The 25,762-nt window shown below is 36.7% G+C and overlaps 1 protein-coding gene across 2 annotated transcripts; it reads left to right on the forward strand.

The window, feature by feature from the left end:
- Nucleotides 1-59: 59 nt before the first annotated feature.
- On the forward strand, nucleotides 60-21,344 carry CHORDC1 (cysteine and histidine rich domain containing 1). Of its 2 annotated transcripts, none has more exons than XM_008531684.2 (11): nucleotides 60-665; nucleotides 4,237-4,286; nucleotides 7,005-7,061; nucleotides 8,090-8,247; nucleotides 10,286-10,389; nucleotides 11,036-11,091; nucleotides 14,855-14,925; nucleotides 15,898-16,003; nucleotides 18,327-18,446; nucleotides 18,891-18,953; nucleotides 19,213-21,344. In XM_008531684.2, the coding sequence occupies exons 1-11, from the start codon at nucleotides 602-604 to the stop codon at nucleotides 19,357-19,359; spliced, it is 996 nt and encodes a 331-aa protein (XP_008529906.1). In that variant the 5' UTR covers nucleotides 60-601; the 3' UTR covers nucleotides 19,360-21,344. The 2 variants fall into 2 exon arrangements, with proteins under 2 accessions (XP_008529906.1, XP_008529905.1); XM_008531683.2 differs by having other exon boundaries at nucleotides 74-665; nucleotides 11,033-11,091.
- Nucleotides 21,345-25,762: the final 4,418 nt, after the last annotated feature.

A 25,762-nucleotide genomic window follows, 5' to 3' on the forward strand; every position in this document is an offset into this window, starting at 1 on the left:
TTCCTTCAATGTTCCAGAGATCAGGACAGTGACATCTGTCCCCCACTCCTCTCGTCATTGACTAAGCAGCCACGGTCTACGCAGAGGATTCGGAACTCCTGTGCTAGGATTCTACACTTACTCTCAAGCAGCTCGGGGACAAACATATCGACAACACTATGTAACCACAGTCTCAAAAGAGGGACGCTGGGGTGCAGGGGCGGAGGGGGCAGGGCGACCACTTTGGGGCGCGAGATGCCCACGGCCCCGGAGTGGCGGAATCTGGAGAGCATCACTCCCCCGGCGGCCTGCACGCTCTGCCGTCCAGGTTTCCCTTCCACGAACATCCCGGGTCCTTCCCCGACCGCCGCCGCCACCCGCTGGAGTCCGACCTATCGCGGTCACCCTCGTGCCCGGCCTCCGCTGCTTCCTCCTCCTCCTCCCAGCTCCTCTGCGCCTGCGCGACCGGAACATTCGCGAAGGTTCCTGAAGCGGAACCGGCCGTTCCCGGAAGCCGGCAGCCGCCCAGCCGCCAGACCGGTGGTTGCGACAGGGGAGTTGTAAAGGCGCTCGCTGGTGGCTCCCGGGCTTTGGGCCTGACCTGTAACGGCGGGAGAGGGAAATGGCCTTGCTGTGCTACAACCGCGGCTGCGGCCAGCGCTTCGATCCCGAGAGCAATGCGGACGGTAAGGGACGCGCCGCAGCCTCCGCGCGGGCCACCTCCCCCGGGACGCGCGGGGCCCCAGGGCTCCCTCCCCCGCTCCTCCTGCAACCCGGCGCCGCGCTGCCCCGGGCAGGGGCCTCCACCCCGCCGGCCGTCTCCGGGGACGCCCGGCCCTGTGCAGCCCGAACCCGCGGCCCCCGCTTCCCCCGGTCGCACGTGTGTCCCCGTCGTCCGGTCACTGGCCGGTTCACCTGGAACTGAGAACATCCTTGGGTCTGTCCGTCCACTGTCCTCGTGTCCCCCCGCCCCCGCCCCCGCCCCGGTCTCTTTGGAAAGCAGATGCTAACCGGGTGTTGCTGGGCTCGCTCTGCGGCTCTTTTGCTGTGATTGTGTGTGAGTGAGTGAGTGACAGAAACCGAGACACAGGCTGAGACCGGAGGCTTGGCAGGGGGCTGGTTATCCTGGCGTTTGAATTTGCCCTCGTTGTTAGGAGTATAGAACTTTATTTGTATGAGAGCCTGCTGTCGGCTTGCTCAGTCGACCCACCGTTAATAAACCTACTTTCCCTAAAATTGTTCTTAGTTAGGAAAATTATTCTCTATCTTGGCGCTGTTAAGTTTGATACATCCGCCCGGGTGGGTGGTACATTCGTTGTCCTTTACTTAATAGCTGTATTTCTTGCGTATTTTTGCTGTGGCAAAATTAAAATTCCCATTTTAATACCATGCCATCTTCGTGATAAAATGAATGACCTCCGCAGCGCCTAGGTATAGAGTGAAGGGTGTAAGTGAAAGTTAGTGACTGGACTAGGTGAAGAATAGAAAATCACCGATCATTTTGAATTTTGATTGGTGAATGGGGTAAAGGAGTGAGCTGATTCCTTGAATATTGTGCCAAGTGAGATTTTCTCAAATTCCTCTAGCGTTTATGGTACGTTTTCTGTATGCCAGACGTTGATCTATGGCTTCATACCATTATCTCATTTAATCTTCACAACCCTCTGAAATGTGCATTTTTAGACCTGTTTAACAGAGAAGCCGAGTTCAACATGGTTCCGCATCGTGAAGGAGATTAAGGTCCTTGCCTTTTAAAATCTGTCACCTCTGAGTTGTCTGAAATAGTTAGTTTGGTGCAAGGGTAAATTGGTGACATTATTTTTTTTGTTTGTTTTTTCCAGAGATTGGCACCTGGGCTAACAACTGTTGCCAATCTTTTTTTTTTCTGCTTTATCTCCCCAAACCCCCCCTGTACACAGTTGTATATCTTAGTTGCACGTCCTTCTAGTTGTGGGATGTGGGACGCCTTCTCAACGTGGCCTGACGAGTGGTGCCATGTCCGCGCCCAGGATCCGAACCCTGGGCCGCCAAAGCAGAGCGGGAGAACTTAACCACTAGGCCACGGAGCCGGCCCCAGTGACATTATTTAAAATGCTAAAACCATTGGCAGGATTCTAAGGGAAAGATAAATCCAGTCTTTGTACAATACTCAAGTTACTGTCATTGACATTTTTATGATATTAATATGAAGTTATTCAAGAGTAAAATTGTGAGATTTCAGTGAATGACAAAGTCGAAGAATAAGGGGTTTTAATGCCGCTTCTTGTTGGTAGCCTATGTGAAAAGTAAATTGCCTTAGTGTCTGCACATATTCTGCTTTAATGTTAACTAAAGGACAAAGGCTAGTATTTTGTTGCATGGGACAATGTTTGTTTATAGGGTGTTATATACCAGCCTAAAATTAAGGGGAGATAGAGGCATTTTTTTGGAAGTCAACTCTGTTTGAAATGGTACAGCACCTAGGGGAAGAGTTAGAAAGGGGAGGCCAGGAAAGCGGGGGGAGTAGACACGGTGTGGTCAACAGGACCAGATTGAGCGGGGAGCGCCAATAAAGTTGCGGAAAGTCTATTTGCTTTAGTTAAGTGGGGGTTATTTTAGAGATTTAAAAGAAATACTTCAACTAAGTTGGCTGACAGAATGGAAAGTTGAGAAAATGGAGATGGGGAGTAGAAGACATGAGCTGGTAGCACCCTGTGGACTAAGCTAGAAGAAAGTTTTATAGAAAGGGAAAGCTTTGACCTGTGTAGTGACTGAAATAACAAGGCTCCCGTCTAAGCCAACATGACCTTTCAGTTTAGCGTTGAAGGGAGACATGGTGACTTGCATATATTAAACAGTTACTCTGGAAAAGCACCACTCCACAGACAGTATTTGACTTAACCCAAGCGTGTGAGGAAAGCAGAGCAGCTACCAAGAGGCAGAGCCTGAATTTGAGCCAGGGTCTCAGTGTTAAAAGCCCTTGGCTCTTGGCCACTGCTGCGCTGTAGCTTCTTACTCATAAAATATCCCGGCGCGAAACAGGTAAACCTGGTAAAGAAAGGCTGGAGAGGAAAACATCCATCTGCTTACCATTGACTTTTGAAAGTGGTAATTTTAAAATTTTGTTCAGAACTAGTTGAAAGATTAGGACCTCACTCACTCCTGCTGCCATTCTGCCCCAAATGACCATGATTATGATTGTGCCTCTTTTTGTGTTATACGTGAAACGTTTTATGCCTCTGACTGTATGTAAAACAGCTTCTTCCCAGTCCACACGTTTACTTACTGCCCTGAAATACCTGAGCCTTTCTTGCTCCATTATCTGGCATGCTATCTGTGTAACACCTGGTTACTGACTAAGGAAACTGCACTGGCTGTTAATACAGAGATAGGGAAATTTCTCTAAATACCGGAAATTAATCATTTTAAGGCACCACCAGTAATCAGAGGCTGTAGACAACTGAAAGCTAAGCAGACTGGAAAGGTTCAGCAGAGAACCTTCTAAGAAAATTGCTCAGGTGTGGAGCTGACCTGTTTTTTTCTCAGCTCATGGTTCTGTCTAGCCAAGGAATAAGTGTCTATTATCTGATTTATTTTAACGTAATACTCCATGTTGCAAACACTAATAAGCCCATTTTCCTAAGAGTTAAGTAAAAATTAATAGTGTAATGGGGAGGGGGGAGGGAAATACAGAACAGAGATGAGTGGGAACCCTGAAAATAGACTGTAGAACTTAAACAGCTTTGTAATGAGGGTTGTATCTAGGAATTGCACCTTTCTAGGAAACTTAAATTGGCAATTAGAGATTATATCAGTTTTTATGATTTTGAACCTATTCTTCCAAAATATCTTTTTAGGAAATCTGTTGGGCAACCTTTATGGTTCAATATACATAAAAACACCTAAGTTTGATAGTACTTTTGTAAAAACAGAATTGAAAGATGGTGGTCAGTATCTTGGAGCTTGAAGTTTTGGTCCTAAACAAATTTTACTGCAAAGATTAAAGGATTATAGAATATAATTTGTTATACTTGAACTGTTCTGTGTTATTTTTACCTATAGCTATCATACTCTTGAATTAGAATTTTAACTATTTCTATTTTAATACAATATTTAAGAACTGTGTGCCATTCATCAAACTTGAGCGTTAGTCAACTTTTAAGGAAAAGTAAAGTATTACCTACATTTGGAGAAAGGATCGAATGTTAACCCCTGAAGGAAATAATGATTTTTCTTCATTATAAAGTGGTGTTTTTTTTCTTCTCTGTTTTTGACCAGATGCTTGCACATACCACCCAGGTGTTCCAGTCTTTCATGATGCATTAAAGGTAGGAACTTGATATGTTTCCGTCTCTTCATATTTATGTAGTAAATTTAGAGGTATAATACTAAAGCTTTTATTTTCTCATCTTTTTTTCTCAGCTTGTGATTTTCTACTTTTTTAATGACCATTTTGCGGTCCTTTAGGCAAGTACTCCACTAAAGGCAAAGACAGTAGATAGTAGATGGTGATCTTAAGGTCTTTTCCAGTTATAAAATTGTTATTTCTATTCCAGCTCTTGTTTTCTATACTCCACATTTCTTCACTTCCTTAATTTTGAGAGGAAATAAAAGCAGTTGCATTGACTCTTCATCTCTCAATCTGTCAGGCACCTGCTGTCTAAAAAGAGCAGCTCTGGATTTTAGGAAAGGTTGTTATAAACACTCAATGGTGCCAATCCTAGGGACAGACATGTGAGTTTGGAGTAAAACTCTAAACACAAAAGAGATGCCACGTGTTTTCCACCTGTACTTCCTTGGTGTTCTGGAGAAGTGGAGGAATAGTAGAATGTTGTTTACCAGGTTCTTCTTGGTGAGTTTATTGATCTTTTAAAATTCATGATAATATGGTTCATTTTCCATTGTGTATCTCAAAAGAAAATGTTGCAGTGTGGCTGCCATGGTTTTCTGTGTTGCTACTTTTGTTCTTAGGAACTCAAACAGTCTTACATGTTTAAATATCGTTGATGCCCTTTGAATTTCTAATTATATACTTTCCAGGAAGTAGTTGGGCCTTTTTGGTGTTTAACTGTTAGATAGCCAAGTGTAAACAAAGATCTACAAACAGATAACAAGTTTATATTAGTCTGGTTAGTTCTAAGTGAGGAAAACAGAGCAGACATTGAATTTGGTAAGTTGGGACCTGACTCCTCCATACATTTTTTTAGCCTCTTTACAAACATTTATGGGGATGGAGGCTGTAGTTCTTTGGAGGATTCATTTTTGCGAGGGGTGGGAGATTTAATTTTTCCTGGTCTGCTGTTTATTCTGCATGCGTAATTCTCAGTCTTTGGCTTCTTATTTTCTCTCTTCAGTTCATTCATTTCTGTCCTTAAATGTCACCTGTATGCCAGTGGCTTCTACAACATATTTCTATTTATGTGTGTCATTGGCAACTGCAAACCAGTTTCCAAAGTGAATTATTATTCCAAAAATAGCCTGCCTCTCATGTGCTGCTGCTAGTAATAATATCACTAACTTTCTAGTCATTCAGTCCATCGCTTTCTTTGTGTATCACCCAACTGTTGATCACCCCGATTAGTCTTAATGATTTTACTTTGAAGTATTTTTGTTTCTCTCTCTTCTCCAACCCCTGTTTATTACTGTCTCTATCAACATTTCTTGAAGACCTAGGCTTTCTAAAACTACTGGACTTCACAGTCTCGTAGGTTTCAGACAAAATATGTGGTTCAATGTAGTGTTTAGTGTTGCCAGTTTTCTGTTTGAGCAAGTAGGAAGTCAAACATTGCATTAACGAAAGAAAGAATATTTTAACATTTAAATTAGAGGAGGCATATTTAGAGAAAGGAAGATCTTTTTTAAGAAAAGACAGTTAGCAACGTGATACTCACATACTTAAATTTATCCTTCCGTTTCTCATTTTGCTGAGGACTGCCATGGATTCCAGATTGGCATTTGGGTATAACTAGTGTATATCTTGTATGTATCCCTGTATCCCCAGAATACCTCATATAATCTTCATATATGATTTAGACAATAAAGTTTTTTCTCATATAGAATAACTTTTCTGATGACATTATCACTGCTAATTAAAGCCTATATTTAAGGTTGTAGTAATTTTTCATCTATATCTCAATCAAAGATAAGAGAATTAATGCACAGTAAAAGGGAATTTAAATTTCAAAATAAAGGGAAATTTGAATTATAGCATATTTAGCATTTTCTTTAAAAAAAAAAAACCCTCTAATGCGTATTTTGGGAAAAAAATCACTACCAAATTTTTCATACAGTATATTGAGCAAAACAGTGAGGCCCAGAGGGATCTGTGCAAAGCTAGTCCTTCAGTCTGAATTTGAGGCATCCTTAGTCTTGAGACTGCTGCATTTTTCTTTCCTTATTCCGTAAACTACATTGGAATTACAGGCGGCAACTTAAAGCTGTTTTTGGTAAGCCACTTGGTAGTTGTTCAGAAATCACACACTGCATTACAGTTTCTGTTTTTTTATGCCTCTCACTGAAAAGATCATTTAACCTTCAAAGGTCTAACAGTGCTTAGGCTGCTACGTTCATTAATCTGTGTTGTTCTGAAAATAGAATGCTGACTGCTGGGGGACTGCTACGTTGAGTTTGTTTAGAAACTGAGTTATTATAATTATCTCTAACTTATTAGATTTTTAAGGTAAAGCGCTTCACTTGCTCCCTAGATCCTTCAGAATATATAATGTTTTTAGAAATTATAAAATGTTTTTCTTCCAGAAGTCAAGTACTGTTCTTGAAAGCAGAAGCACTTTATTTTCCTGTTTCAAGGTGCTTCCTCTCATGATAGATCACAACACAAATCACTTTTAACATTGGTTAATTCGTCTTTTTTAAAATTGAAGACTAAAAATCATTTCATTTGGCTAGATAAATCATTTACAACTTGTGAAATCTGTGTATATGCAGGTCACTTCTAGATTCAAGGCGATACATGCAAATGGACTGTTTTAGTGGATTGTGGTTCTCATGCAAATACAGTTTTCAGTTTTTTCTTTTATGTTTCATAGGGTTGGTCTTGCTGTAAAAGAAGAACAACTGATTTTTCTGACTTTTTAAGCATCGCAGTAAGTGTTAATTGTTTTTTCTGGAGTATCTCCTGAAAGTTACATATTATAGGAAGCTCCACATCTGAGGAGTGCAGTTTTGGGCATCTATTGACTAGTCCCTGTTAACCTGTAGATAGTACCTTTCCTTTAAAATGGAGCTCACCTCCCTTCTACAGCTTGTAAAATAAAGAATGAATCTATCTGTTTTAGAAATTAAAGCTTCAAGATATTAATTACCCACTTGCCAATTTAGGTTTCTTCTTGGTATTAGTAGTCTTAAAAGAACAAGAAGAAAGAGGAAGTGGTAGGCAACAATTTAAAGCCTTTCAGTTAGGAACAGTAGTTCTTATCAAATCTAAGATACCGTTGAGATACACCATTATTTTCTATACCCTCAAGAAAGAAAACTAAAGCTGTTAATTGAATGACATGTCATTGATCTTATGATTTCAGGGATGTTAAAATACATGTATGCCTCAGTGGAATGTGGAAAACGTACTTAGTGTTTATTGAATGTTTACCACCTTCCAGATGTGTCAAGTATTCTATTATTTTATTTAATCCTCTTGAAAAATATCTTAATTGCCATTACCTTCATTTTACTGATGAGGAAAACAAGTTTAAAAAGATTGATTAACTTTCTCAAGGTCATATTTATGCTAAAGGTCGTGTAACTATTAAGTATGAGAACTGGATCTCAAATTGAGGCCCTTTTCTGTAAATAATTTGTAGAATTCTCCTTTTGAGATCTCCAGAATTTGTTTCCTGTAAACAAGAAGTTTATGCTGTATGTTTAATAGAATAAGTTAAGTAGATATTTATGAAGTGTAATTCAAAGGCTTTTTTTAATGTATTATTCAGGTGTAAGCACTCATTTACAAATACAGAAAATTTGAAGTCTTATTTTTAGTTTCTTAAAATAGGTCAGTGTGATAAAAGTGGAGAAAACATGCAATCGAATTTATTGATAAAGAATTGAAAAATAGTATTTCTATTATGTGAAATAGACGATAGGATAACTCTTAATGAATGCCTTTCACTGACAGGGCTGTACAAAAGGTAGGCATAATAGTGAGAAGCCGCCCGAGCCCGTCAAACCTGAAGTCAAGACTACTGAGAAGAAAGAACTATCTGAATTGAAGCCCAAATTTCAGGAGCACATCATTCAAGCCCCTAAACCAGTAGAAGCAATAAAAAGGCCCAGGTATGCTTTATACAGCCGCGTATTTTTGTCCAACTTGAATAATAGCATTTGTTCCTGGTATTTTCTTTTATGATTTTGCGTAATACCATTTGTAGCCATTGTGTAGGTCACCAGCTTTTGAACCATTTGGTTTTCCTTAGATAGATCTTTCATTTTTGTTCCCCCTCAATTTGAGGGCATGTACACAGGAAAACTTCATTGCAGATTTGCTCACTGTACCATCATAATTATGCTCGGGGGGAGGAGCCACACATCTTTCTTGTGCCTTGACGTGTGTCTTCCCCTGTGGCATGGAGAAATTCTGGAAAGGAATTGTCCTTGTCAGGGAATCAGTTTGAGTTGAAAAAGAACTTAGAGGCCTTCCTTTCCATTCTACTGTTTCTTGACTATGTTCTAGACGTTCTTGGCAGAAGACTAGTTTCTTTTCAAATAATTGTAATGAAGAAGAATTTACTTTTACTTCAAAGCAGTACATTTTGTTGTTACTAAGTCAGTGTATAATTTTTCCTTATATTGAGCCAAATTCTGTCTCTTTTTTGTTCGTCCTATTTTGGCATTTAGGACCAGCCTTGTCACTTACCTTTTACTTTCTTAAGCCTGAACACTCTTAATCTCATTATTACTGACACGTTTTTAATGTATTTGACTTAGATGGCAGGTCTGTTAAAGTACTTTTAAAATATATTTAGCTCATTTTGTAGTTGAGTTATATAGAATCTTCATACTCACCGTCTGGTCAATTAGACTCCATTTTACATTCCCACATACGCATGTTGGGTACGACTGTTAATACCAGGTCTTCTTCATGTTGCACTTGAGTATTGAATTTTTTTAGAACCAAAATACAGGACATTAAAAACAGATGGTTTTTGGCCTCAAATACAGCCTCTGTTGATATTTTTATTCATACTATGGACTCATGGTTTTCCCAACTTTTTCTTTATTGATCTTGCTTAAATAAATTTATAGCATACTAAATAATACTAGACCAATATAAGAACCCTAAGACCTAAGAGACTTTGATGTTTATTTGTTCATTTAACCAAACTGCTTAGAATGATTTTATTCCACCTTCACCTTATTCATAATTATGAGAGACTTTATCAAATGGCTTGCTGACTGATTTACCAGTTAAAAAATAGGGAAAGACAAGAATTCTGGTATGGCTCATTTTTAAGTATTACGGTGGAGTCCACTATAATTGACAGTGTGAGTTAATATTTTCTTTAAATACTGGATAACTAATAATTTTATAAGAGGAAGTGAGAGAAATTAAATATTTTATCCTAAATTCAATTGGTAGTATGGTAGAGATGACAAGGATACAGGTTTTTTATGTACTTTGTTAATGCCTTCTCCATTCTTAGTGTTTTTCATTAAGGATGTAGAATGAGTAACCTAGGATTTGTTTTTATTGCTACATTCATTAATATTCTTAATACTTACAGAATGGACTTAAACAAATTGTACATGCAGCACTTAACCATTGTGAAATGTTAGGGAGTAGTGGTATTGTTGTTTTTAACCCTACTAAAATTGCCTTGTGATACAAGATACAATTGTATCTCAATTTATAGGTGCATATAGTGGTGTCCACACAAAGTGAATTATCTGCACCAGTAGGAAGAGGGATTTACTTAGTACATCTCAATTGCCTGTTTATTATATGCTCAGCTTTCTGCTTAGGCATGCAATGTAAAAGTATACTTCATGGTCCCTTCCTTAGAGTTACTCATCCTGACAAACTGAATTCCTAGTCTTTACTTCTTTCCCATTACCCCTACTGATTAATAATTTAATGTATTGGCAATACCACGATTATTTGAGATTTAATATTTTAATATCAGGACTTTTTCTGTTAAAACATAGAAATGTAGATACGTTATAGCAGTTATTTGCAAAATGCTTTTTAATGGGAAGAACTTGATTCACAAGGCATTTGGTTTCTTTTCATAAATTAGCTCTCAAGTATTTGTTTTTAATATAAAGAAATATTTTGGTACATCAATAATGGTAATAAAGTTTCAAAATTCTCCAGCCCAGATGAACCAATGACAAATTTGGAGTTAAAAATATCTGCTTCCCTAAAACAAGCACTTGATAAGCTTAAACTGTCATCAGGGAATGAAGAAAATAAGAAAGGTAAGATTTTGTTTTGTATTTTTTCAGTACAGTTAACCAATTATCAGAGGGAGACAGGAGCAGTATAGTTTACTGAGTATAAATATTAAAAAGTAGCACATTGTAGTAAAGAACTTTTTGTTTTCTAAATGCCATTAATACCGCAGAATGAATATGTGGTTTATTCCAGTATGTCTTTATTAAAAATGAGACCTTGCTAATTAAAAATTTTTTTCCTCTGTGATTCATTACTTTTTTAACAGTGAGTTAAATTTCTTTGATAATTTTAAATGTTTCATTGTGCGTAGTATAAAATATATTCAGTGTTCTCTGACCTATACCTGATCCCTTGGGAGAACCCTTTCATGATTTCTCTGTTACAAGGTTAAGATTGATAAAGTATTGCATTATAGAATAGAAATGTGTCATTTATCATTTGGGGGATATAGGCTAAATGGAATTGTAATAGTTTTTTTCTTATTAGATTTTTAAATATATTACATGAGAGGTCACACAGAAAATTTAGTTACTTAAAATATCAGTGATTTTTGTATTTGTTTTCTTAAATTCTTGTTTTATGTAAAAGGTTACTTTTTAAAAATGGCACTACCATAAAGTGTTCTATTTTAATGTTTCTAATTTGATATTTTTTTCTTTGTTTCAGAAGATGACAGTGATGAAATTAAAATTGGGACCCCATGTAAAAATGGAGGGTGTTCAAAGGTACATGTTATAAAATTTGTGCTGTGTCATGGAAGTAAAATTTTAATTTTGAAAAAGAAAAGGCAATTTACGGACCCGATTCAACAAACATTTGGCCGCCTGTTAGGTGTTGGGCACTGGGCTGTGGACCAGGGCTACGAATGTTGATAAGAGACTGTCTCTGAGGAGCACCGTATCTGATAGAGTCGTTGAAATATGTAATTCTAATTCAGTCAGCATTTACCGAGCACTTACTATGTGCTGTACGTTGTTCTAGGGGCTGGGGATATAGTATTAAATAAAACAGAAATTTCTGTTCTCCTGGAGCTGATGTTCTAGTTTGGGGAGAAGGGCAACAAACAGGTACTTAAGTATTATGAATTAATATAGATAAGGAGAAGAAAAAGCAGATAAGGAGGTAGATTGAAACTATTTAAATAAGATTGTCAGGGAACTCCTTTTTGAAGTGGTGACAGAAAGTCAGAAGTCTGAATAATGTAGCTGATGAGTTATGAAAACCTTGGAGCAGATATGGGAGTAGTGTGCATAGAGGCTTTAGAGCTTGATGAGTCAAGGAATTAGGAGAAAGGGCAGTGGGGCTTGGTCAAGGGTGTGAAAGGAGAGGGTCAGACAGGTAGACAAGATTATGGAGGTTCTTATAAGCCGCAGTGAGGGGTTTGGGCTTTAAGTGAAATGGGAAGCCATTATCTGTTTTAAGGAAGAGTTTTAAAAAGATAACATTTGCTTGATAAGTGGCAAATATATTATAATGAGGCAGGAGTGGAATTGGAAGAAGGAAGACCAACTTAGGATGCTGTTGTTGGAAGACCAGGCAGTGGGATTGGAGATTATGTTTTGAGAAATGGTTAAATGTGGGATGTAATCAAATATCTCAGTGAGGCTTTTTCCTATGTTCAGATGTAAGATCGCACACCCTCTGACATTTCCGCTCTCACTCTTCTTTTTTTCCTCCTTAGCACTTGTCACCTTATTTTGCATATTTATTTTGCTTATGATCTCTCCCATCTTACTTTCCCTTCCCTTCCTTCTCCCATGGAAGGTTTATAAGGAAAGAATTTTATTTGCTTTGTTTTTGTTGTATCATGAATTAGAGCAGTGCCTGGCACGTGGCAGATGTGTTTAGAATGAATCATATTTGGAAATATTAACAGGCCTTGCTAATGAACTGTAAGTGAAGGGGACGTCTGGTTCCAGCAGCTAGGTGATTCATTAACCAAGGAGAAGATGGGGTTGCGGGAGCAGATTTGTAGTTTTCCCTCATGTTAAGTTTGAGATTGTCTTGCTCATGTAGGGATGGAAGTATAAATGTATTCACATGTGCTTAAAGGAGAAGTAGTAAATAAAAGAGAATGACTAATTCTCGGAGTCGGGGAGACAGTGCAAGTGGTAGGGTAGTGGAGGAAGATCAGAGAGGAGGCATCCCAGATGAATTTGGACAAAGAAAGACAGTTCTGTAAATGGACAAAAAGGAAGAGGATCTTCCAAGCAGAGGTAATAGTAGCAGTAGTAACAATAAATAAAAACAATAAATAGTTAATAATAATGGTGTAGAATTTGCTAGTGTGGAGTTAAGATTAAAAGAGATAAGTAGAGGTCAGATCCTGAAAGTCTTTTATAATGCTCAAAAGTTAGACCTTATTTTAGATTATGGAATCTGTTAAAGAAAATTTTTCATCTTTTTCTGTGGAATGTAACATAAAAATATCCAAATATAAGTTTATAAATACCTCAAGGGATTTCCACAAAGAATGGCCCTCCTTATGCCTACCCCTCCCAAAGGTAACCACACTTTTGTGTCAACGTAGGGTAGTTTTGACTATTGTGAACTTAATGGAAATAGAATCTTTGAACAGACACTCTTGTGTCTGTCTTCCTTTGCTTAATAAAATGTTTAAGAGTTACCCTTGTTGCATGTAGCTGTAGTTTGCTCATTTTCATTGCTTTAGGATGTCATTGTTTGAATGTCAGTCAATTTATGCTTTTTGCTTTCCTGTAAATTTTTTTGATTAATGCTACTATGAACACTTCTGTGCACAACTTTTGGGGCACATGTACACGTTTCTATTAGGTGTATGACTAGGAGAGGAATTGCTGGGTTGTGGTGACGTGTATGTTCATCTTTAACAGATGCTTGCTCGTAGTTTTCCCTGGTGGTTGTATTTACACTCCCAGCAACAGAGGTTGAGGCTGGTTACATGTGTTCCACACCTTGGTCCTACTGTGTAATATCAGTATCTTATATTGTAAGCCATTGTTGTGGATATGTAGTATCCCCATTTTAATTTTTACTTTCCTGACTTTCTTGATTATGAAGTTGAGTACTTTTAGTATGTTTATTGGCCATTTGGATATTCTTGTGTGAAATGTCCAAAAGCTTTTACTATTTTTCTATTACACTGGCTTTTTCTTAGTGATTTTAGGAATTCTTCACATTTTTTAACTATGAGTCCTTTGTCAGAGAGGGAGACTATACTTTTTGACTGTTTAATAATGGCTTTTTTTAATAAACAGAGGCTCTTTAATTTTCATGAAGTCCAATTTGTCCATCTTTTCCTTAAGATGTGTCCTATTTAAGAAATTTAAGAAATCTGCTTACTTCAGGGCCATGGTTATTTTCTCATATATAGAGACACATTTAAATGGACAAACCACCTGGAACTGATTATTGTTTAAGGTGTAAGGTAGGTTTAATGAAAGACTTTAAACAAAAGAGTGATACATGTTTTAATTAGGTAGTAGTGTACAGAAATTGAAGGCAGAGAAATGAATTAGAACATGTTAGTATAGTCTCACTGCCTAAAATCTACTAGTGATCATGAGGAACATTAGCAAATTAAATTGATAGATATTTTTAAGTCAAATAGACAGGATTTCACAATAGACTACATACCGGTTGAGGGAGAGGAGAAATTGAAGAGGACTTACAGAACTTTGCTTTAGGAGACCCAGTGGATATGGTGCCGTCACATAAGATGGGAAGAAGTGTAGGAGGTTCAGGGGACGATAGTGACGTTCAAAATCTAACATAGTGGGTTTCATGTGCGTATGCAATATCCTTAGGAGATAGACACTCCTGGTACTTTGGATTTACAAAAAGTAAACATCCAGAATTTTATTTTCTGTACTTGTAGGTGGTTGCTTTAAATACCAAAATAGAAAATAGACTACTGGCTGCATCTGTGTTTTATTAACATAACTTTTTGTGAATTCATCTGTAGAGCCTTCATCTACAGCAGCAATGGGGCCCGGATCTTCCAGACAAACCCTGGATATATATATAGGTCTGCAGCTCATTTTACCCTTCGTAGGGATAAGAAATCACTATAGAACTTCCAGAATTGCTTATTAGATTTTCTATATTAATTCATAATGCTCACACAGAGTTTCTGTACACATAAATCAAGCTGTAACTATATTTCTGTTGAGAGTACTAATCCCTTTGTTTCTATATTGTTCTGTAAATTTAAATACCTGAATATGCTTGGATGTGACCTCATACCCAAAAGTGAAAGCATCTTAATACGTCCTATTGCCTACTTTTCTATTTGCCTTTTTCACAGGGAACTGAAACTTAAGCATGTCCAAAAAGGAATCATTTTTCATTCCTTAGTGGAATGACCTGGGGTTAGTTTATGAATGTTGTAGGTAATTGTTATTTCTTGAGCATTTTCATAGTTCATAGAGGTCACCAGTACCACAAACACATGTCAGATGTAACGTTGGCATATGAAAGTAATCTTTTTCCTCTTTTTTTCTCTTTTAGACATACCAGGGTCCACAGAGTTTAGAAGAAGTCTGTGTATATCATTCCGGAGTACCTATTTTCCATGAAGGGTAACTTATATCTGACTAATTACAACTTTATGGTAGAAGTTACCAAAGTTAATATGCTTTAAACGTTATTTGCTATACAGCATTGTTAGGTATTTTACTTAGTTGTCATGTAATCTTTTCAATAACCTGGAAATGTGGGTTTTGTCTTTTTTTCCCCCACACATGAGAAAACTAAAACAACATTACAGTAAGTGGCCATTGTGGTTCAACCCCATGGTTTTCCTCATTCGCTTATATTTCAACGTGGTACTCATTCTCTTTGGGCTGAGTAGTTTTCTGTTTGAAGGACTGTCATGCACATTGCAGGATGTTTAGAGTTTTTGGTCCTGGAGCACTAAGATACCAACGTTGCGGCATCCAAGAAAACCCATGCTTTTACATAGCCCTCAGTTGAGAGGCTCTTTTCTATATTACGCTGTAGTTTCTAGAAATGCAGTACTGTGTTAAAATCTTCCACCCTTTCTGTGTTCTTCAGGACTCAAAGCCAAAGTTTTACTGTAATTTTGTCTTCCAGTGATAGATTTTTCTCCAGCAAATTATAGTGGGTTTCACCTACTTTGGGACTGACCATCACAGGTTGTGTAAACATTAGTTTGCAGTTTGTTTGCATGTTCTCACTTTCCTGGGTTATTAAAATGTGAGGATTTTAAATCTTTGGTCATATCATTTTTTGGTAGCTTCGTGAGGAAACTGGAACGTGAGCTATTAGTGAAAAGCTGGTTTGGAATTTTGCAATGGTTTTAAGCATCCTTATTCAGGAGCTCCAAAATTGCTATAATAAATGGCATTCTGGCTTTAAAATTATTAGTCTTTGAATCGTTTTAACTGTTTAGTAATTTAGACACTTGTACGATACTAAAGTTGCACTTTTTAAGTTGATTTTCTTTTTAAATCACACCTGTCACTATAACACTTGTGGACCTAATTGGTTGTGAGATTTTATTTCTGACATTTTTCTCTGATAACTTAAAGGATGAAATACTGGAGCTGTTGTAGAAGAAAAACTTCGGATTTTAACACATTCTTAGCCCAAGAAGGCTGTACAACAGGGAAACACATGTGGACTAAAAAGGATGTTGTAAGTAGCCTTTTCAAAATTAGCACATTGTGTTGTATTCATGTGAATCATTTTTAGAAGATTTGAGATTATTCTTTGTTTAGATTTAAAAAATTTACCTCGCACAGTAAAGTTTTGATGTGCCCAGAAAACTAAAATTAATCAGTCAAGCTGCCAGAGCACTGCCCTTTGATCAAAATAGCCATTGTGTTCACTGATGCAAGTATGTAGGTTTTTGTGAAATACTTTTAAGCATTCCGAATTGAAGCGTATTTTTCTGTAATTCCGTAGCCTGTTCCCACTTTTGTTTTTCAAAAATCACTTTTCTGCTCATTTGGTGTTATTAATCATTTAGACTTCTGATTCTCTTCTTGCCACGTAAAACTTCATTCAGCCGTTTACACATGCACAAATCCTCCATCTAGTGGCCAAAGAAGAGGATTGCAGACCTGTTTTGTTGGAATTGTTTTGAATGCCTCTGCTTGCTACAGGGAAATTTATCAGCAGAAAAAAGAAAGCATCAGTTCATACTTCCTGGACAGCTTCTTTGGTTTGTTTTGTTTTTTTGGTTTTTGCTGAGAAAGTTTCACCCTGAGCTGACATCTGCCAATCTTCCTCTTTTTGTGTGTGAGCTGCCACCACAGCAGGGCTGCTGACAGACGATGGTGTAGGTCCAAGCCCAGGAACTGAAGCAGGGCTGCCAAAGCAGAACGAGTCAGACCATGAGGCTTGACTGCTCCTTAACCACTAGGCCTCCGGGGCTGGCCCTTGGACAGCTTTTTTTTTTTCTCTGAGGAAGATTAGCCTTGATCTAACATCAGCCGCCAATCCTCCTCTTTTTGCTGAGGAAAATTGGCCCTGTGCTAATATCTTTGTCCATCTTCCTCTATTTTATGTGTGGGACGCTGCCGCAGTATGGCTTGATAAGCAGTGAATAGGTCCATGCCTGGGACTCAAACTGGTGAACCCCAGGCCGCTGAAGCAGAGTATGTGAACTCAACTGCTACACCACTGGGCGGACCCCTTTGGACAGGTTTTTAAAAAGACTTGGGACTATGCAAATAATTTCTCAAAATCCCATTAAATTGTGAGAAGGCAAACAATTTGTTGCTAAATAAGTGTTTGTTAGCTATTGTTAATGCATTTTATAATGTATTAGTTTTATGTGCTGTATTGACACTCATAAGCCCATGACAGTGAACCTTTTCAGTGTATGTATCTTTTAACTTAGAGAGTAAGTGTAAATTCTCAACTTGCTTTAGGGATTGATTTATTCTATATTTGAGTGTTGTGTAGTTTCTGCTTTTTTAATAACACATGGTTGGATATTATAAATATATCCTTCAAGTTATAATAATTATCTATCACAAAACTTTCAGGAATGTTTATTAGAAACAAGTGAAGTCTCCCTGTATTTTCTTCAAGGTCCAAAGTTTGAAAAAGACAAATATTTTCTATTATATGCAGAAGGATTCAGAGTATACCCCTTGATGTAGTAATGTTTTTTTTGTTCTTTAGTGCATATAGTTATCAAGTATTTTGTCTAAGCTAGTAGCAAAGGGCAAAAAATGTAAATGATATGGATAATTTAAATTCAGTTAGTATAATGGTATCAAAATGTAAATACCTCTTTTTACAGCACTAGTGTCTCGGTTTCCTGCCTTATGGACTAAATTACCCTCATTTATAAAAATATCAATTTGTCTCTGTTTAAAATAGTTAATTGATAATAACAATCTACCACTGGTAGGTAATAACTATTTCCATAATAGTAATCAAGATTACTTCTACAAATTTCCACTCACTTTTTTCTGCATGTTGTTATGAGAGGAAACTAATTATTCAATAACACTAGCAGGCAGTTATAAGTAGTCAATTATTTTTTCCCAAATTTCAGCTTGTGGAAAATAAATAGAAGGTTCCTATGCCTGAGGTTAAGATGTTGTCTCGTGTATCTACTGAGCAATGTCTTCTCACTTTACTCTCCAGAGAATGTTTAGATGGCTGACTGAGTAGATTGCAGAAGGTTAAGATTGGATAAAGTTTAGTAGGAGTTCTTGAATTGTCTTTTTCAACATTTATTAATGCTGTGGCCCTGAAAGAAAAATACGAAATGGAAGAAATAAGCATGTTCTCAAATCATAAAACCATATTCTTTGTGTCATGATATATTTAATTGTTTAAACTTCTTGGTGGGAACTTTAGAAGTTGTTTGCCCTTAAAACCATTAAGGGCTTAGTTGCACATAGTAATTTTTTCTCAATTAGATGGGTCAAATTCTTCTTTTTAAGAGGTTAATTATCTGGCACTTTGTATATTCATAAGAGCTTCTTTTATATTACAGGGCAAAAAAGTTGTTGCATGTAGACATGACTGGCATCAGACTGGGGGTGAAGTCACCATTTCAGTATATGCTAAGAATTCACTTCCAGAACTGAGTAAAGTAGTAGCAAATAGTACCTTGGTAAGTACGTTGAGTATCTTTGAGTAAAAGTTGTCTTTATACGTTATTCTTTATGTTAGTGTATTATAAAATATTGTTCTTGTTTGAGCTGATTTTAAGGTACCTTTTAATCTTTCTCATTGGAAAAAGTAATTTGAAATTACTTTCACAGAAACTTTTAAATGAAAAGCTCTGCCTTATAGTTTTTTCTGAAGCATTCTGAAGATACTACCGTAGCTTAGAAAATTTATCAAATAATATGGTACTCAGTTCTCATTGTGAAACTTCAAGTTAATTTTTCTTTTCTGTCAATGGTTTTTTCAAATAAAAAATATAATACTGGCAGTTTCTTAAAATAGCTTAAATGATTTTTATCAATATCTTCTTATTTTTGTAATCATTTTTTATGTCATATACCTTCAGTTTGGATTTGATCAGTTAATCAGCTTTCTATATCTGTTTCAGTTAAATGTGCACATTGTATTTGAAGGAGAGAAGGAATTTCATCAAAATGTGAAATTATGGGGGGTAAGTATTAGGAATCCAGCAGAATTTTTTCTTACAATTTAAAATACCATTTGTACAATAAAAAGCAGTACTTTAGTAAGCTTTGATGCAAAGTAGATACATAACTTACCATTATTCCTTACCAAAAGGTTTAAATCTAGGTATATGAATGGCCTTAGAAGCTTAGATTTTTGATTATTAGCATAGACAAGACCAGTGTTTTCCTGGAAGACTAATAAAACCACCCAAGTTTACTCTAATTCTCTTTGATATGTTGCAGGTGATCGATGTAAAGCGAAGTTATGTAACTATGACTGCAACAAAGATTGAGATCACCATGAGAAAAGCTGAACCTATGCAATGGGCAAGCCTTGAACTGCCTGCAGCCAAAAAGCAAGAAAAACAAAAAGAAGATCTAACAGAATGAGTTTAGGGGCAGGGGGCCTGCAGGGGGGAGTTATTGCCTATTCCAGAGTTGTTAATAGGTGGTGAAGTGGTGGCTTGCTGCTGTAATCTTTCGTTTTGTTCTTGTTGATGTCGTTGAATGTGGCATTTCAGGGTCAACAGTAGGTTCTTAAAAGCCAAAGTCAGTTTATATTTTTGTGCCTCCCTGATTATTCATTTCTTCTCACTTATAGAACTGTTAGTTATGTCCTGTACTTGAAGGAGCTAGAAACTAGCTCATACAGAGTTAGAGTATTTTTTAGTATATTATGTTAAGCTGAGAAATATAAAGGAACATTTGTTTTGTTCACATCTTTATTATCCCATGATTAGTAAAGTAAGATGGAATGTCAAATTTTTAATTAGTTTTTTCATGAGTTTGTGTTCCTGTAGTACTTGAAAAGCTGTAAGAAAGAGATGAAGCTCTGCATTGTTCTTTCCACTAGAGACAGTTCGTTTTTCTAGGAGGGTTAATTCAGAGGTGGTATAGTAAGCAGTTAAAGGGGAATATATGCATTGATTAACAAATCAGAATTTGTTTACAACTAATTGAATTAAAAAATTATGTCAGCACCTAGATTACTTGCCAAGCAGTATGATTTAAGAGTATAGGAAACATAAATAAAAGTATAGAGGTATCAGTTCAGTTAAAATTCACCATTTAAGACTAAGCAGTAATGTTAAACATCTCTTTCCTGATTATTTGTAGCTGCTTTGTATGGTGTTATGCCTAAATTTATAGTCATAAATTTAGGCTGATTTATAGCCTACATCCTCTCAAAATCTTTACTTAGTTATATATACAGACAAATTATCTACATCTGGCCTCCATGATGGAAAACAGTATCTATAAAATTGTAGACTTACGGAAATACATTAGGGTGTCAGAAAACTAAATATTAAAGCTTTGCTTTATGACAACTATTACATGTTAGATAAATAAAATAGCTTAATTGTTTTGGAAATTTTTTTTAGGCTTTCATGAACAACTTCCCAATTCTAGGTGATACTGTGTTGATAATATATTGTCCTTTATTAAATGTGGGTATCACAGAATTAGATTGTTTATGCTGATTGAACCCATTTAAGGATAGGTTACTTTTTGAGGCAGTGCGGAGCTCACAAAGAAAACTAAAATTAGGAAATGTTATGAAGCCCAAACTGGCAGAACTTAATAAGTTTGGGTATGAATTTATATAGATTAAAATTATTATTTCTCAAGTCATTTGAGTCTTTTTCTTTTCTTGGTGTTAATGGAATTCTTATAAAGAATTTGCAGAAATACAATTTTAGTTAATAAAGAATTAGTATATCTCACTCTCCTACCCTTAGCAAAGAACTGTTAGATGTAGGTATGTAATTATTAAATGGTTTAGCAATAAAGATGTAAAAACATCTGGCAACCAGGCTTTCATGACACTAAAATTCTATAGCAAGAAATTTTTGGCAGTAAATATTGGGCCCAAATAGTTTCTAGTACTTGGGGCTGTATTTAAATTTTTAAAAGTTATGTTTCATAATTTGTGAACCTGGGTTCGCTTGGAGACCTGAAATTTTGTTTATTGTTTAGGGGAGAGGTTGGTTCCTGATTTAATTTGAGGTAACAGTTAATGCTTTTTTGATGTTTCCTTCTTGAGACTGTTTTCCCCTAAACAATATCTTAACGTGTTATGTGCGTTTGAACTATTATTTAAAGCAAGTGAATTTGCATCTGTTAGTTACAAAGCACTGACTTTTGTGTGTTTTTTTGTTTGTTTTTTGAAACAGCCTATGTATTTAGTCTGGTTATATTAGTGACCATTCTATTTCCTTACTTATTCCTATGAACCTCTGAATTTGTTGCCCAGATAAAAATCTAAATATCTTATCTTAGACTCATACATAAAGGGACACAGATATAATTAGGTAGATGATGTTTTACTTTATCAGTCTGTCAAAAAAAAAATAAAAAATGCTTGTTTACTTTAAGTTGTTTCTCTAGAAATATGCTTTGTCTTTCTCAGCATTCAAAGTAATTATTGTACCAAAGCAGTCAAAGCTAGGTTTATTATACACTTGGTAACTAATCTGACAGCTGACCTCAACATGGGAAATACACAGTTCTGTTTTTCTTGCCTAGCACATTTGTTGGTATAAAGGAAGTAAGGTCCTAAGAAGTTGAGCTTTTATTTGTTTAACCTCTTATTTTGAGATAGTTTTAGATTTACAGAAGAGTTGCAAGAAAAGTACAGAGTTCTTTCTGTCCTCTATTAATCTTCCACTTATGTTAAAATCTTACTTTACCGTAGAACTTTTACAAAACTAAGAATTAGCCTCGGTAGAGTACTGTTAACTAAAGTAGACTATTAATTTTCATCATCTGTTTATAGTGGGACACTATTAAAGGGTAGTTCTTGAGACCTATCCTAGTTTTTTTGTAATAATTTAAGCCAATAATTTAAACCTTTAAAAAGATAAATTGAGGGGCCAGCCCAGTGGCGTAGTGGTTAGGTTTACATGCTCTGCTTCAAGCAGTCTGGGGTTTGCCGGTTTGGATCCTGGGTGTGGACCTAACACTCTGCTCATCAAGCCACTCTGTGGCGGCATCCTAAGTACAAAATAGAGGAAGATTGGCACAGATGTTAGCTCAGTGACAGTCTTCCTCACCCCCCTCAAAAATATATATATACTTGTAAATTGAAATTAACGTGCTATAGACATACGTTTATAGGTCAATGATGTAACTTCTTGTTATAACCATATACTGTCAAAAGAACTATAGTGACTTATTTTATTATAATTATATTTTATGCTAGAGATTTAAATTCTTATTAGGTATAACTTGTGTGGTTTTCTTTAGACAATTCTTCAACCATCTAAGGGTGAAGAGAATCTTAAAGACTTCTTGCAAATATTTTAAGGTGACTTTGGGTTATTGCTCTGCAGCTCTTTGCTTTAAAAAAAAAGAGAATCAGTCATGCCCCGGCCTGAAAATGCATGTCACGCATACACCCACAGTAAATAAATTTTTCAAAGCTCATTTATGAGGTCCAGTGTCAGTTTTAAGGTATTTTGGTATGTTCTCTGTAACTTTTTCTTTTTTTTTTTTAATAGCTACGTCCTTTTATTAAGTTGTGTGAGAATAGTAACAGGGCTCTTTTTTTGTTTCATTGCCAGTTACTTTGATCTGGCATTCATATTTGGTGTCTATTTTGATTCTTAAGCCTATATCATAATTCCATGGCCTCAGTTCTGAAATGCAAACTAAGTCCAGCTTGTTTTAAGTTCTGATAATAAAAGTTTCTTTTCATGGCTTTTGTTTGTTTGTTGGGTAGGTAGGAAGTTGGTTTTTTACCTACTTGCTTCCTTATTGCCCAAGTATCTTAGAACTTAAACTCATCTGGAGTTGTTGCCTGGGTGGCCTTGTTTAATTAAGTGTAGATGCCTGGGGCTTTATGCATGTGGCATTATTGCTAAAATACTGGGCTTTGCAAAGCTTTTCTTCTGCATAGTTATTGTTTGATTTTAAGTTTTTATATAGTTCTTGGTTGTGAAGAATTCCTTCAAGAACGGTTTTTCTGAAGAATATGTTTTTATTAAATGCTGATGACTTTTCTCAGTTTTCCAATTTAGTAGGTCACCTTTAATGTCCATTAAAGTGAAATAAAACTTCCAGCCTTAAACATTTTTCGTTGCTTAAAGATTATCTCAGAATAGTTTAATTTGTCATTTCTTTTTGACTAATCAGATATACTGTCCAAATGACTGGATTGTTAAATTATGTTTTTTAAGACTGCTAATTGAAGTAAGATTACTGATTAAGCCTAGAAGAGGGGGACCCCCCTGAACCTGGAGTATTTTCCCCTCCTCCTTCAAAGATGAGACTAGATGAGTGTGTTAATGTTTTTTTAAAACACTGATTCTTTCCTTCGTAATGCTTATTTCAGTTTGCAGTTCCATGTTTATTCACATTTTATTTGCATGATTAATTTGTTAATGTCTGTATCCTCTTGTAGACTGAATATAACCTTGACTGTTTATCTTTTGGCCAACCATTGTATCCCTGTTTTCTACTGTAGCACTTGGTATATTGGTTGGTTCTTGTAAATATCAAGACATCCAGCAGTTATTATGGGCCAGTCACTGTTCTAAGGGCTTTAATGAATTTGAACTTAATCCTCATGACAACCCTATGAGGTAGGTTCTATCATTATATTACAGGCAAGGAAACTGATTTGTATCACAGGTTAAGTAACTTACTCAAAGTCAAAACTAGTGAGTTGTGGAGAAGAGATTTCAAACTCAGGCGCCCTTGCTTTATGTTCTGTGTTAACTGCTATTGTATGCTGCTTATGTCAGTGGAATTAATAGGTTCCATAAAACATTGGCACATAGCATGGAAAACTTGTAACACTGTGTTTGGTCATCAGGAACAAATTTTTAATTTCGTATGTTTTGTTAGAAAATAAATTTATAAAATATATAGTCCTTTTGTGTGGATGGTTTTGGTTATAATAATAGCTAGATTAAAAACTCATCAAGTGCGCACGTTCCACTTCAGCAGCCCGGGGTTCACCAGTTCGGATCCCGGTTGTGGACATGGCACCGCTTGGCACACCATGCTGTGGTAGGCGTCCCACATATAAAGTAGAGGAGGATGGGCACGGATGTTAGCTCAGGGCCAGGCTTCCTCTGCAAAAAGAGGAGGATTGGTGGCAGTTAGCTCAGGGCTAATTTTCCTCAAAAAAAAAAAATCATTTGTGATTTGACAGCTCTTAGGGTCTCTAGTTTCTCTAAACAGCCTCCAAAGAAGTTTCAGAATCTTCAGTTTTGTAAAGAAGTTTCTGGGGGCTGGCCCCGTGGCCAAGTGGTTAAGTTCGAGCGCTCCGCTGCAGGCGGCCCAGTGTTTCATCAGTTCAAATCCTGGGCGCGGACATGGCACCACTCATCGAGCCACGCTGAGGCGGCATCCTACGTGCCACAACTGGAAGGACCCACAACTAAGAATGTGCAACTATGTACCTGGGGGCTTTGGGGAGAAAAAGGAAAAAAATAAAATCTTAAAAAGAAAGTTTCCACTGCCATTTTGCTAGTGATATGTATGTTGTATGTAGCTTGTAGCTAGGAATTCAAAGTTGTGTGTAAGATAAAATGTGAGATGAAACAGCATCAAATTTAACCTTTGTTTTCCCTGTTAATATGAGACCTGGTGAAGCCAATTATGTAATTTAGAATGTCTGCCACATAGGATACCTGCATAGGAAAGCCATTGGGACAGATGGCAAAGGATCATTTGAATTTTCGGCTTTCATCTTGTAGGCCAGGCCAGTCGTTATCAAAATACCATTTCTACACCAGCAGGATCAGCATCACGGCATTTGTTGGAAATCCTAATCTCCAACCTCAGACTTGGTAAATCAGAAACTCTGAAAGTGGAGCTCAAAAATTTGCAGAATAGTTTTTATTCTGATGTACAATAAAGTTTAAAAAAAAACTAGCAGCATGGAAGTCTGATTAGGCTTGCATTTTTTTCTTTTATTAAATTAACTTTTTGTTTTGGATTTAAAGAAAAATTGCAAAGATGGTACCGAGAGTTGCCAGATATTTCACACCCAATTCCCCTATTAACATTTTACATCAGTATGATCAGTATGGTACCTTTGTTAGAATTAATGAACTGATAGTGATGCATTATTATTAAGTAAAGTCCACACTTCCTTCTCTTGTTCTTAGTTTTTACCTAACGTCTTTTTTCTGTTTTAGGATCCCATCTAGGGTACCACATTACATTTAGTCATCATGTGTCCTGGGCTCTTGGTTCAATTTGATAGTTTCTTAGACTTCAAAACCCTGTCATTTTCAAGGGGTACTGGTCAGGTATTTTGCAGAATGTCCCTGAATTGGGATTTGTCTGGTGGTTTCCTTATGATTAAACTTACATGTTTTGAGAAGGAAAACCATAGAGGTAAAGTGCCATTCTCATTGGTGGTAGCAAGGGTACATACTGTCAACATGACTTAGCATTTTGATTGCTGGACTAAGGTAGTTTGTTAGTTTTTTAACTAAAATTACTTTTTCCCCGCTTTCCATCCTTCTTTAGAAGGGAGTCACTGTGTGCAGCCTGCAGTTAAAAAGGAGTAGGGACTAATGTTCCACCTCTTAAGGGCACAGTACCTACATAAATCATCAGTGTGGACTCTATTTTGTGCTTTGAGTTATAATCCAATTTTACTTCATTTTGTCTCTCAAATTGTTCGAGCTTTGGTTATTGTGGCCTTTCAGTTGCCTTCTATGTTCCTTTATTGTACTCCTGTCCTGTCAGTGTGGGTTTATTTTTGGTTTTTTGCTTTTTGTTTTGTTTGTTTTATTTTAGTACTTTCTTATTTTCTGGCACTTCGGGATGCTCC

Source organism: Equus przewalskii, chromosome 6 (assembly GCF_037783145.1).
Source record: "Equus przewalskii isolate Varuska chromosome 6, EquPr2, whole genome shotgun sequence".
In the NCBI taxonomy this organism is placed as follows: Eukaryota; Metazoa; Chordata; class Mammalia; order Perissodactyla; family Equidae; genus Equus; species Equus przewalskii.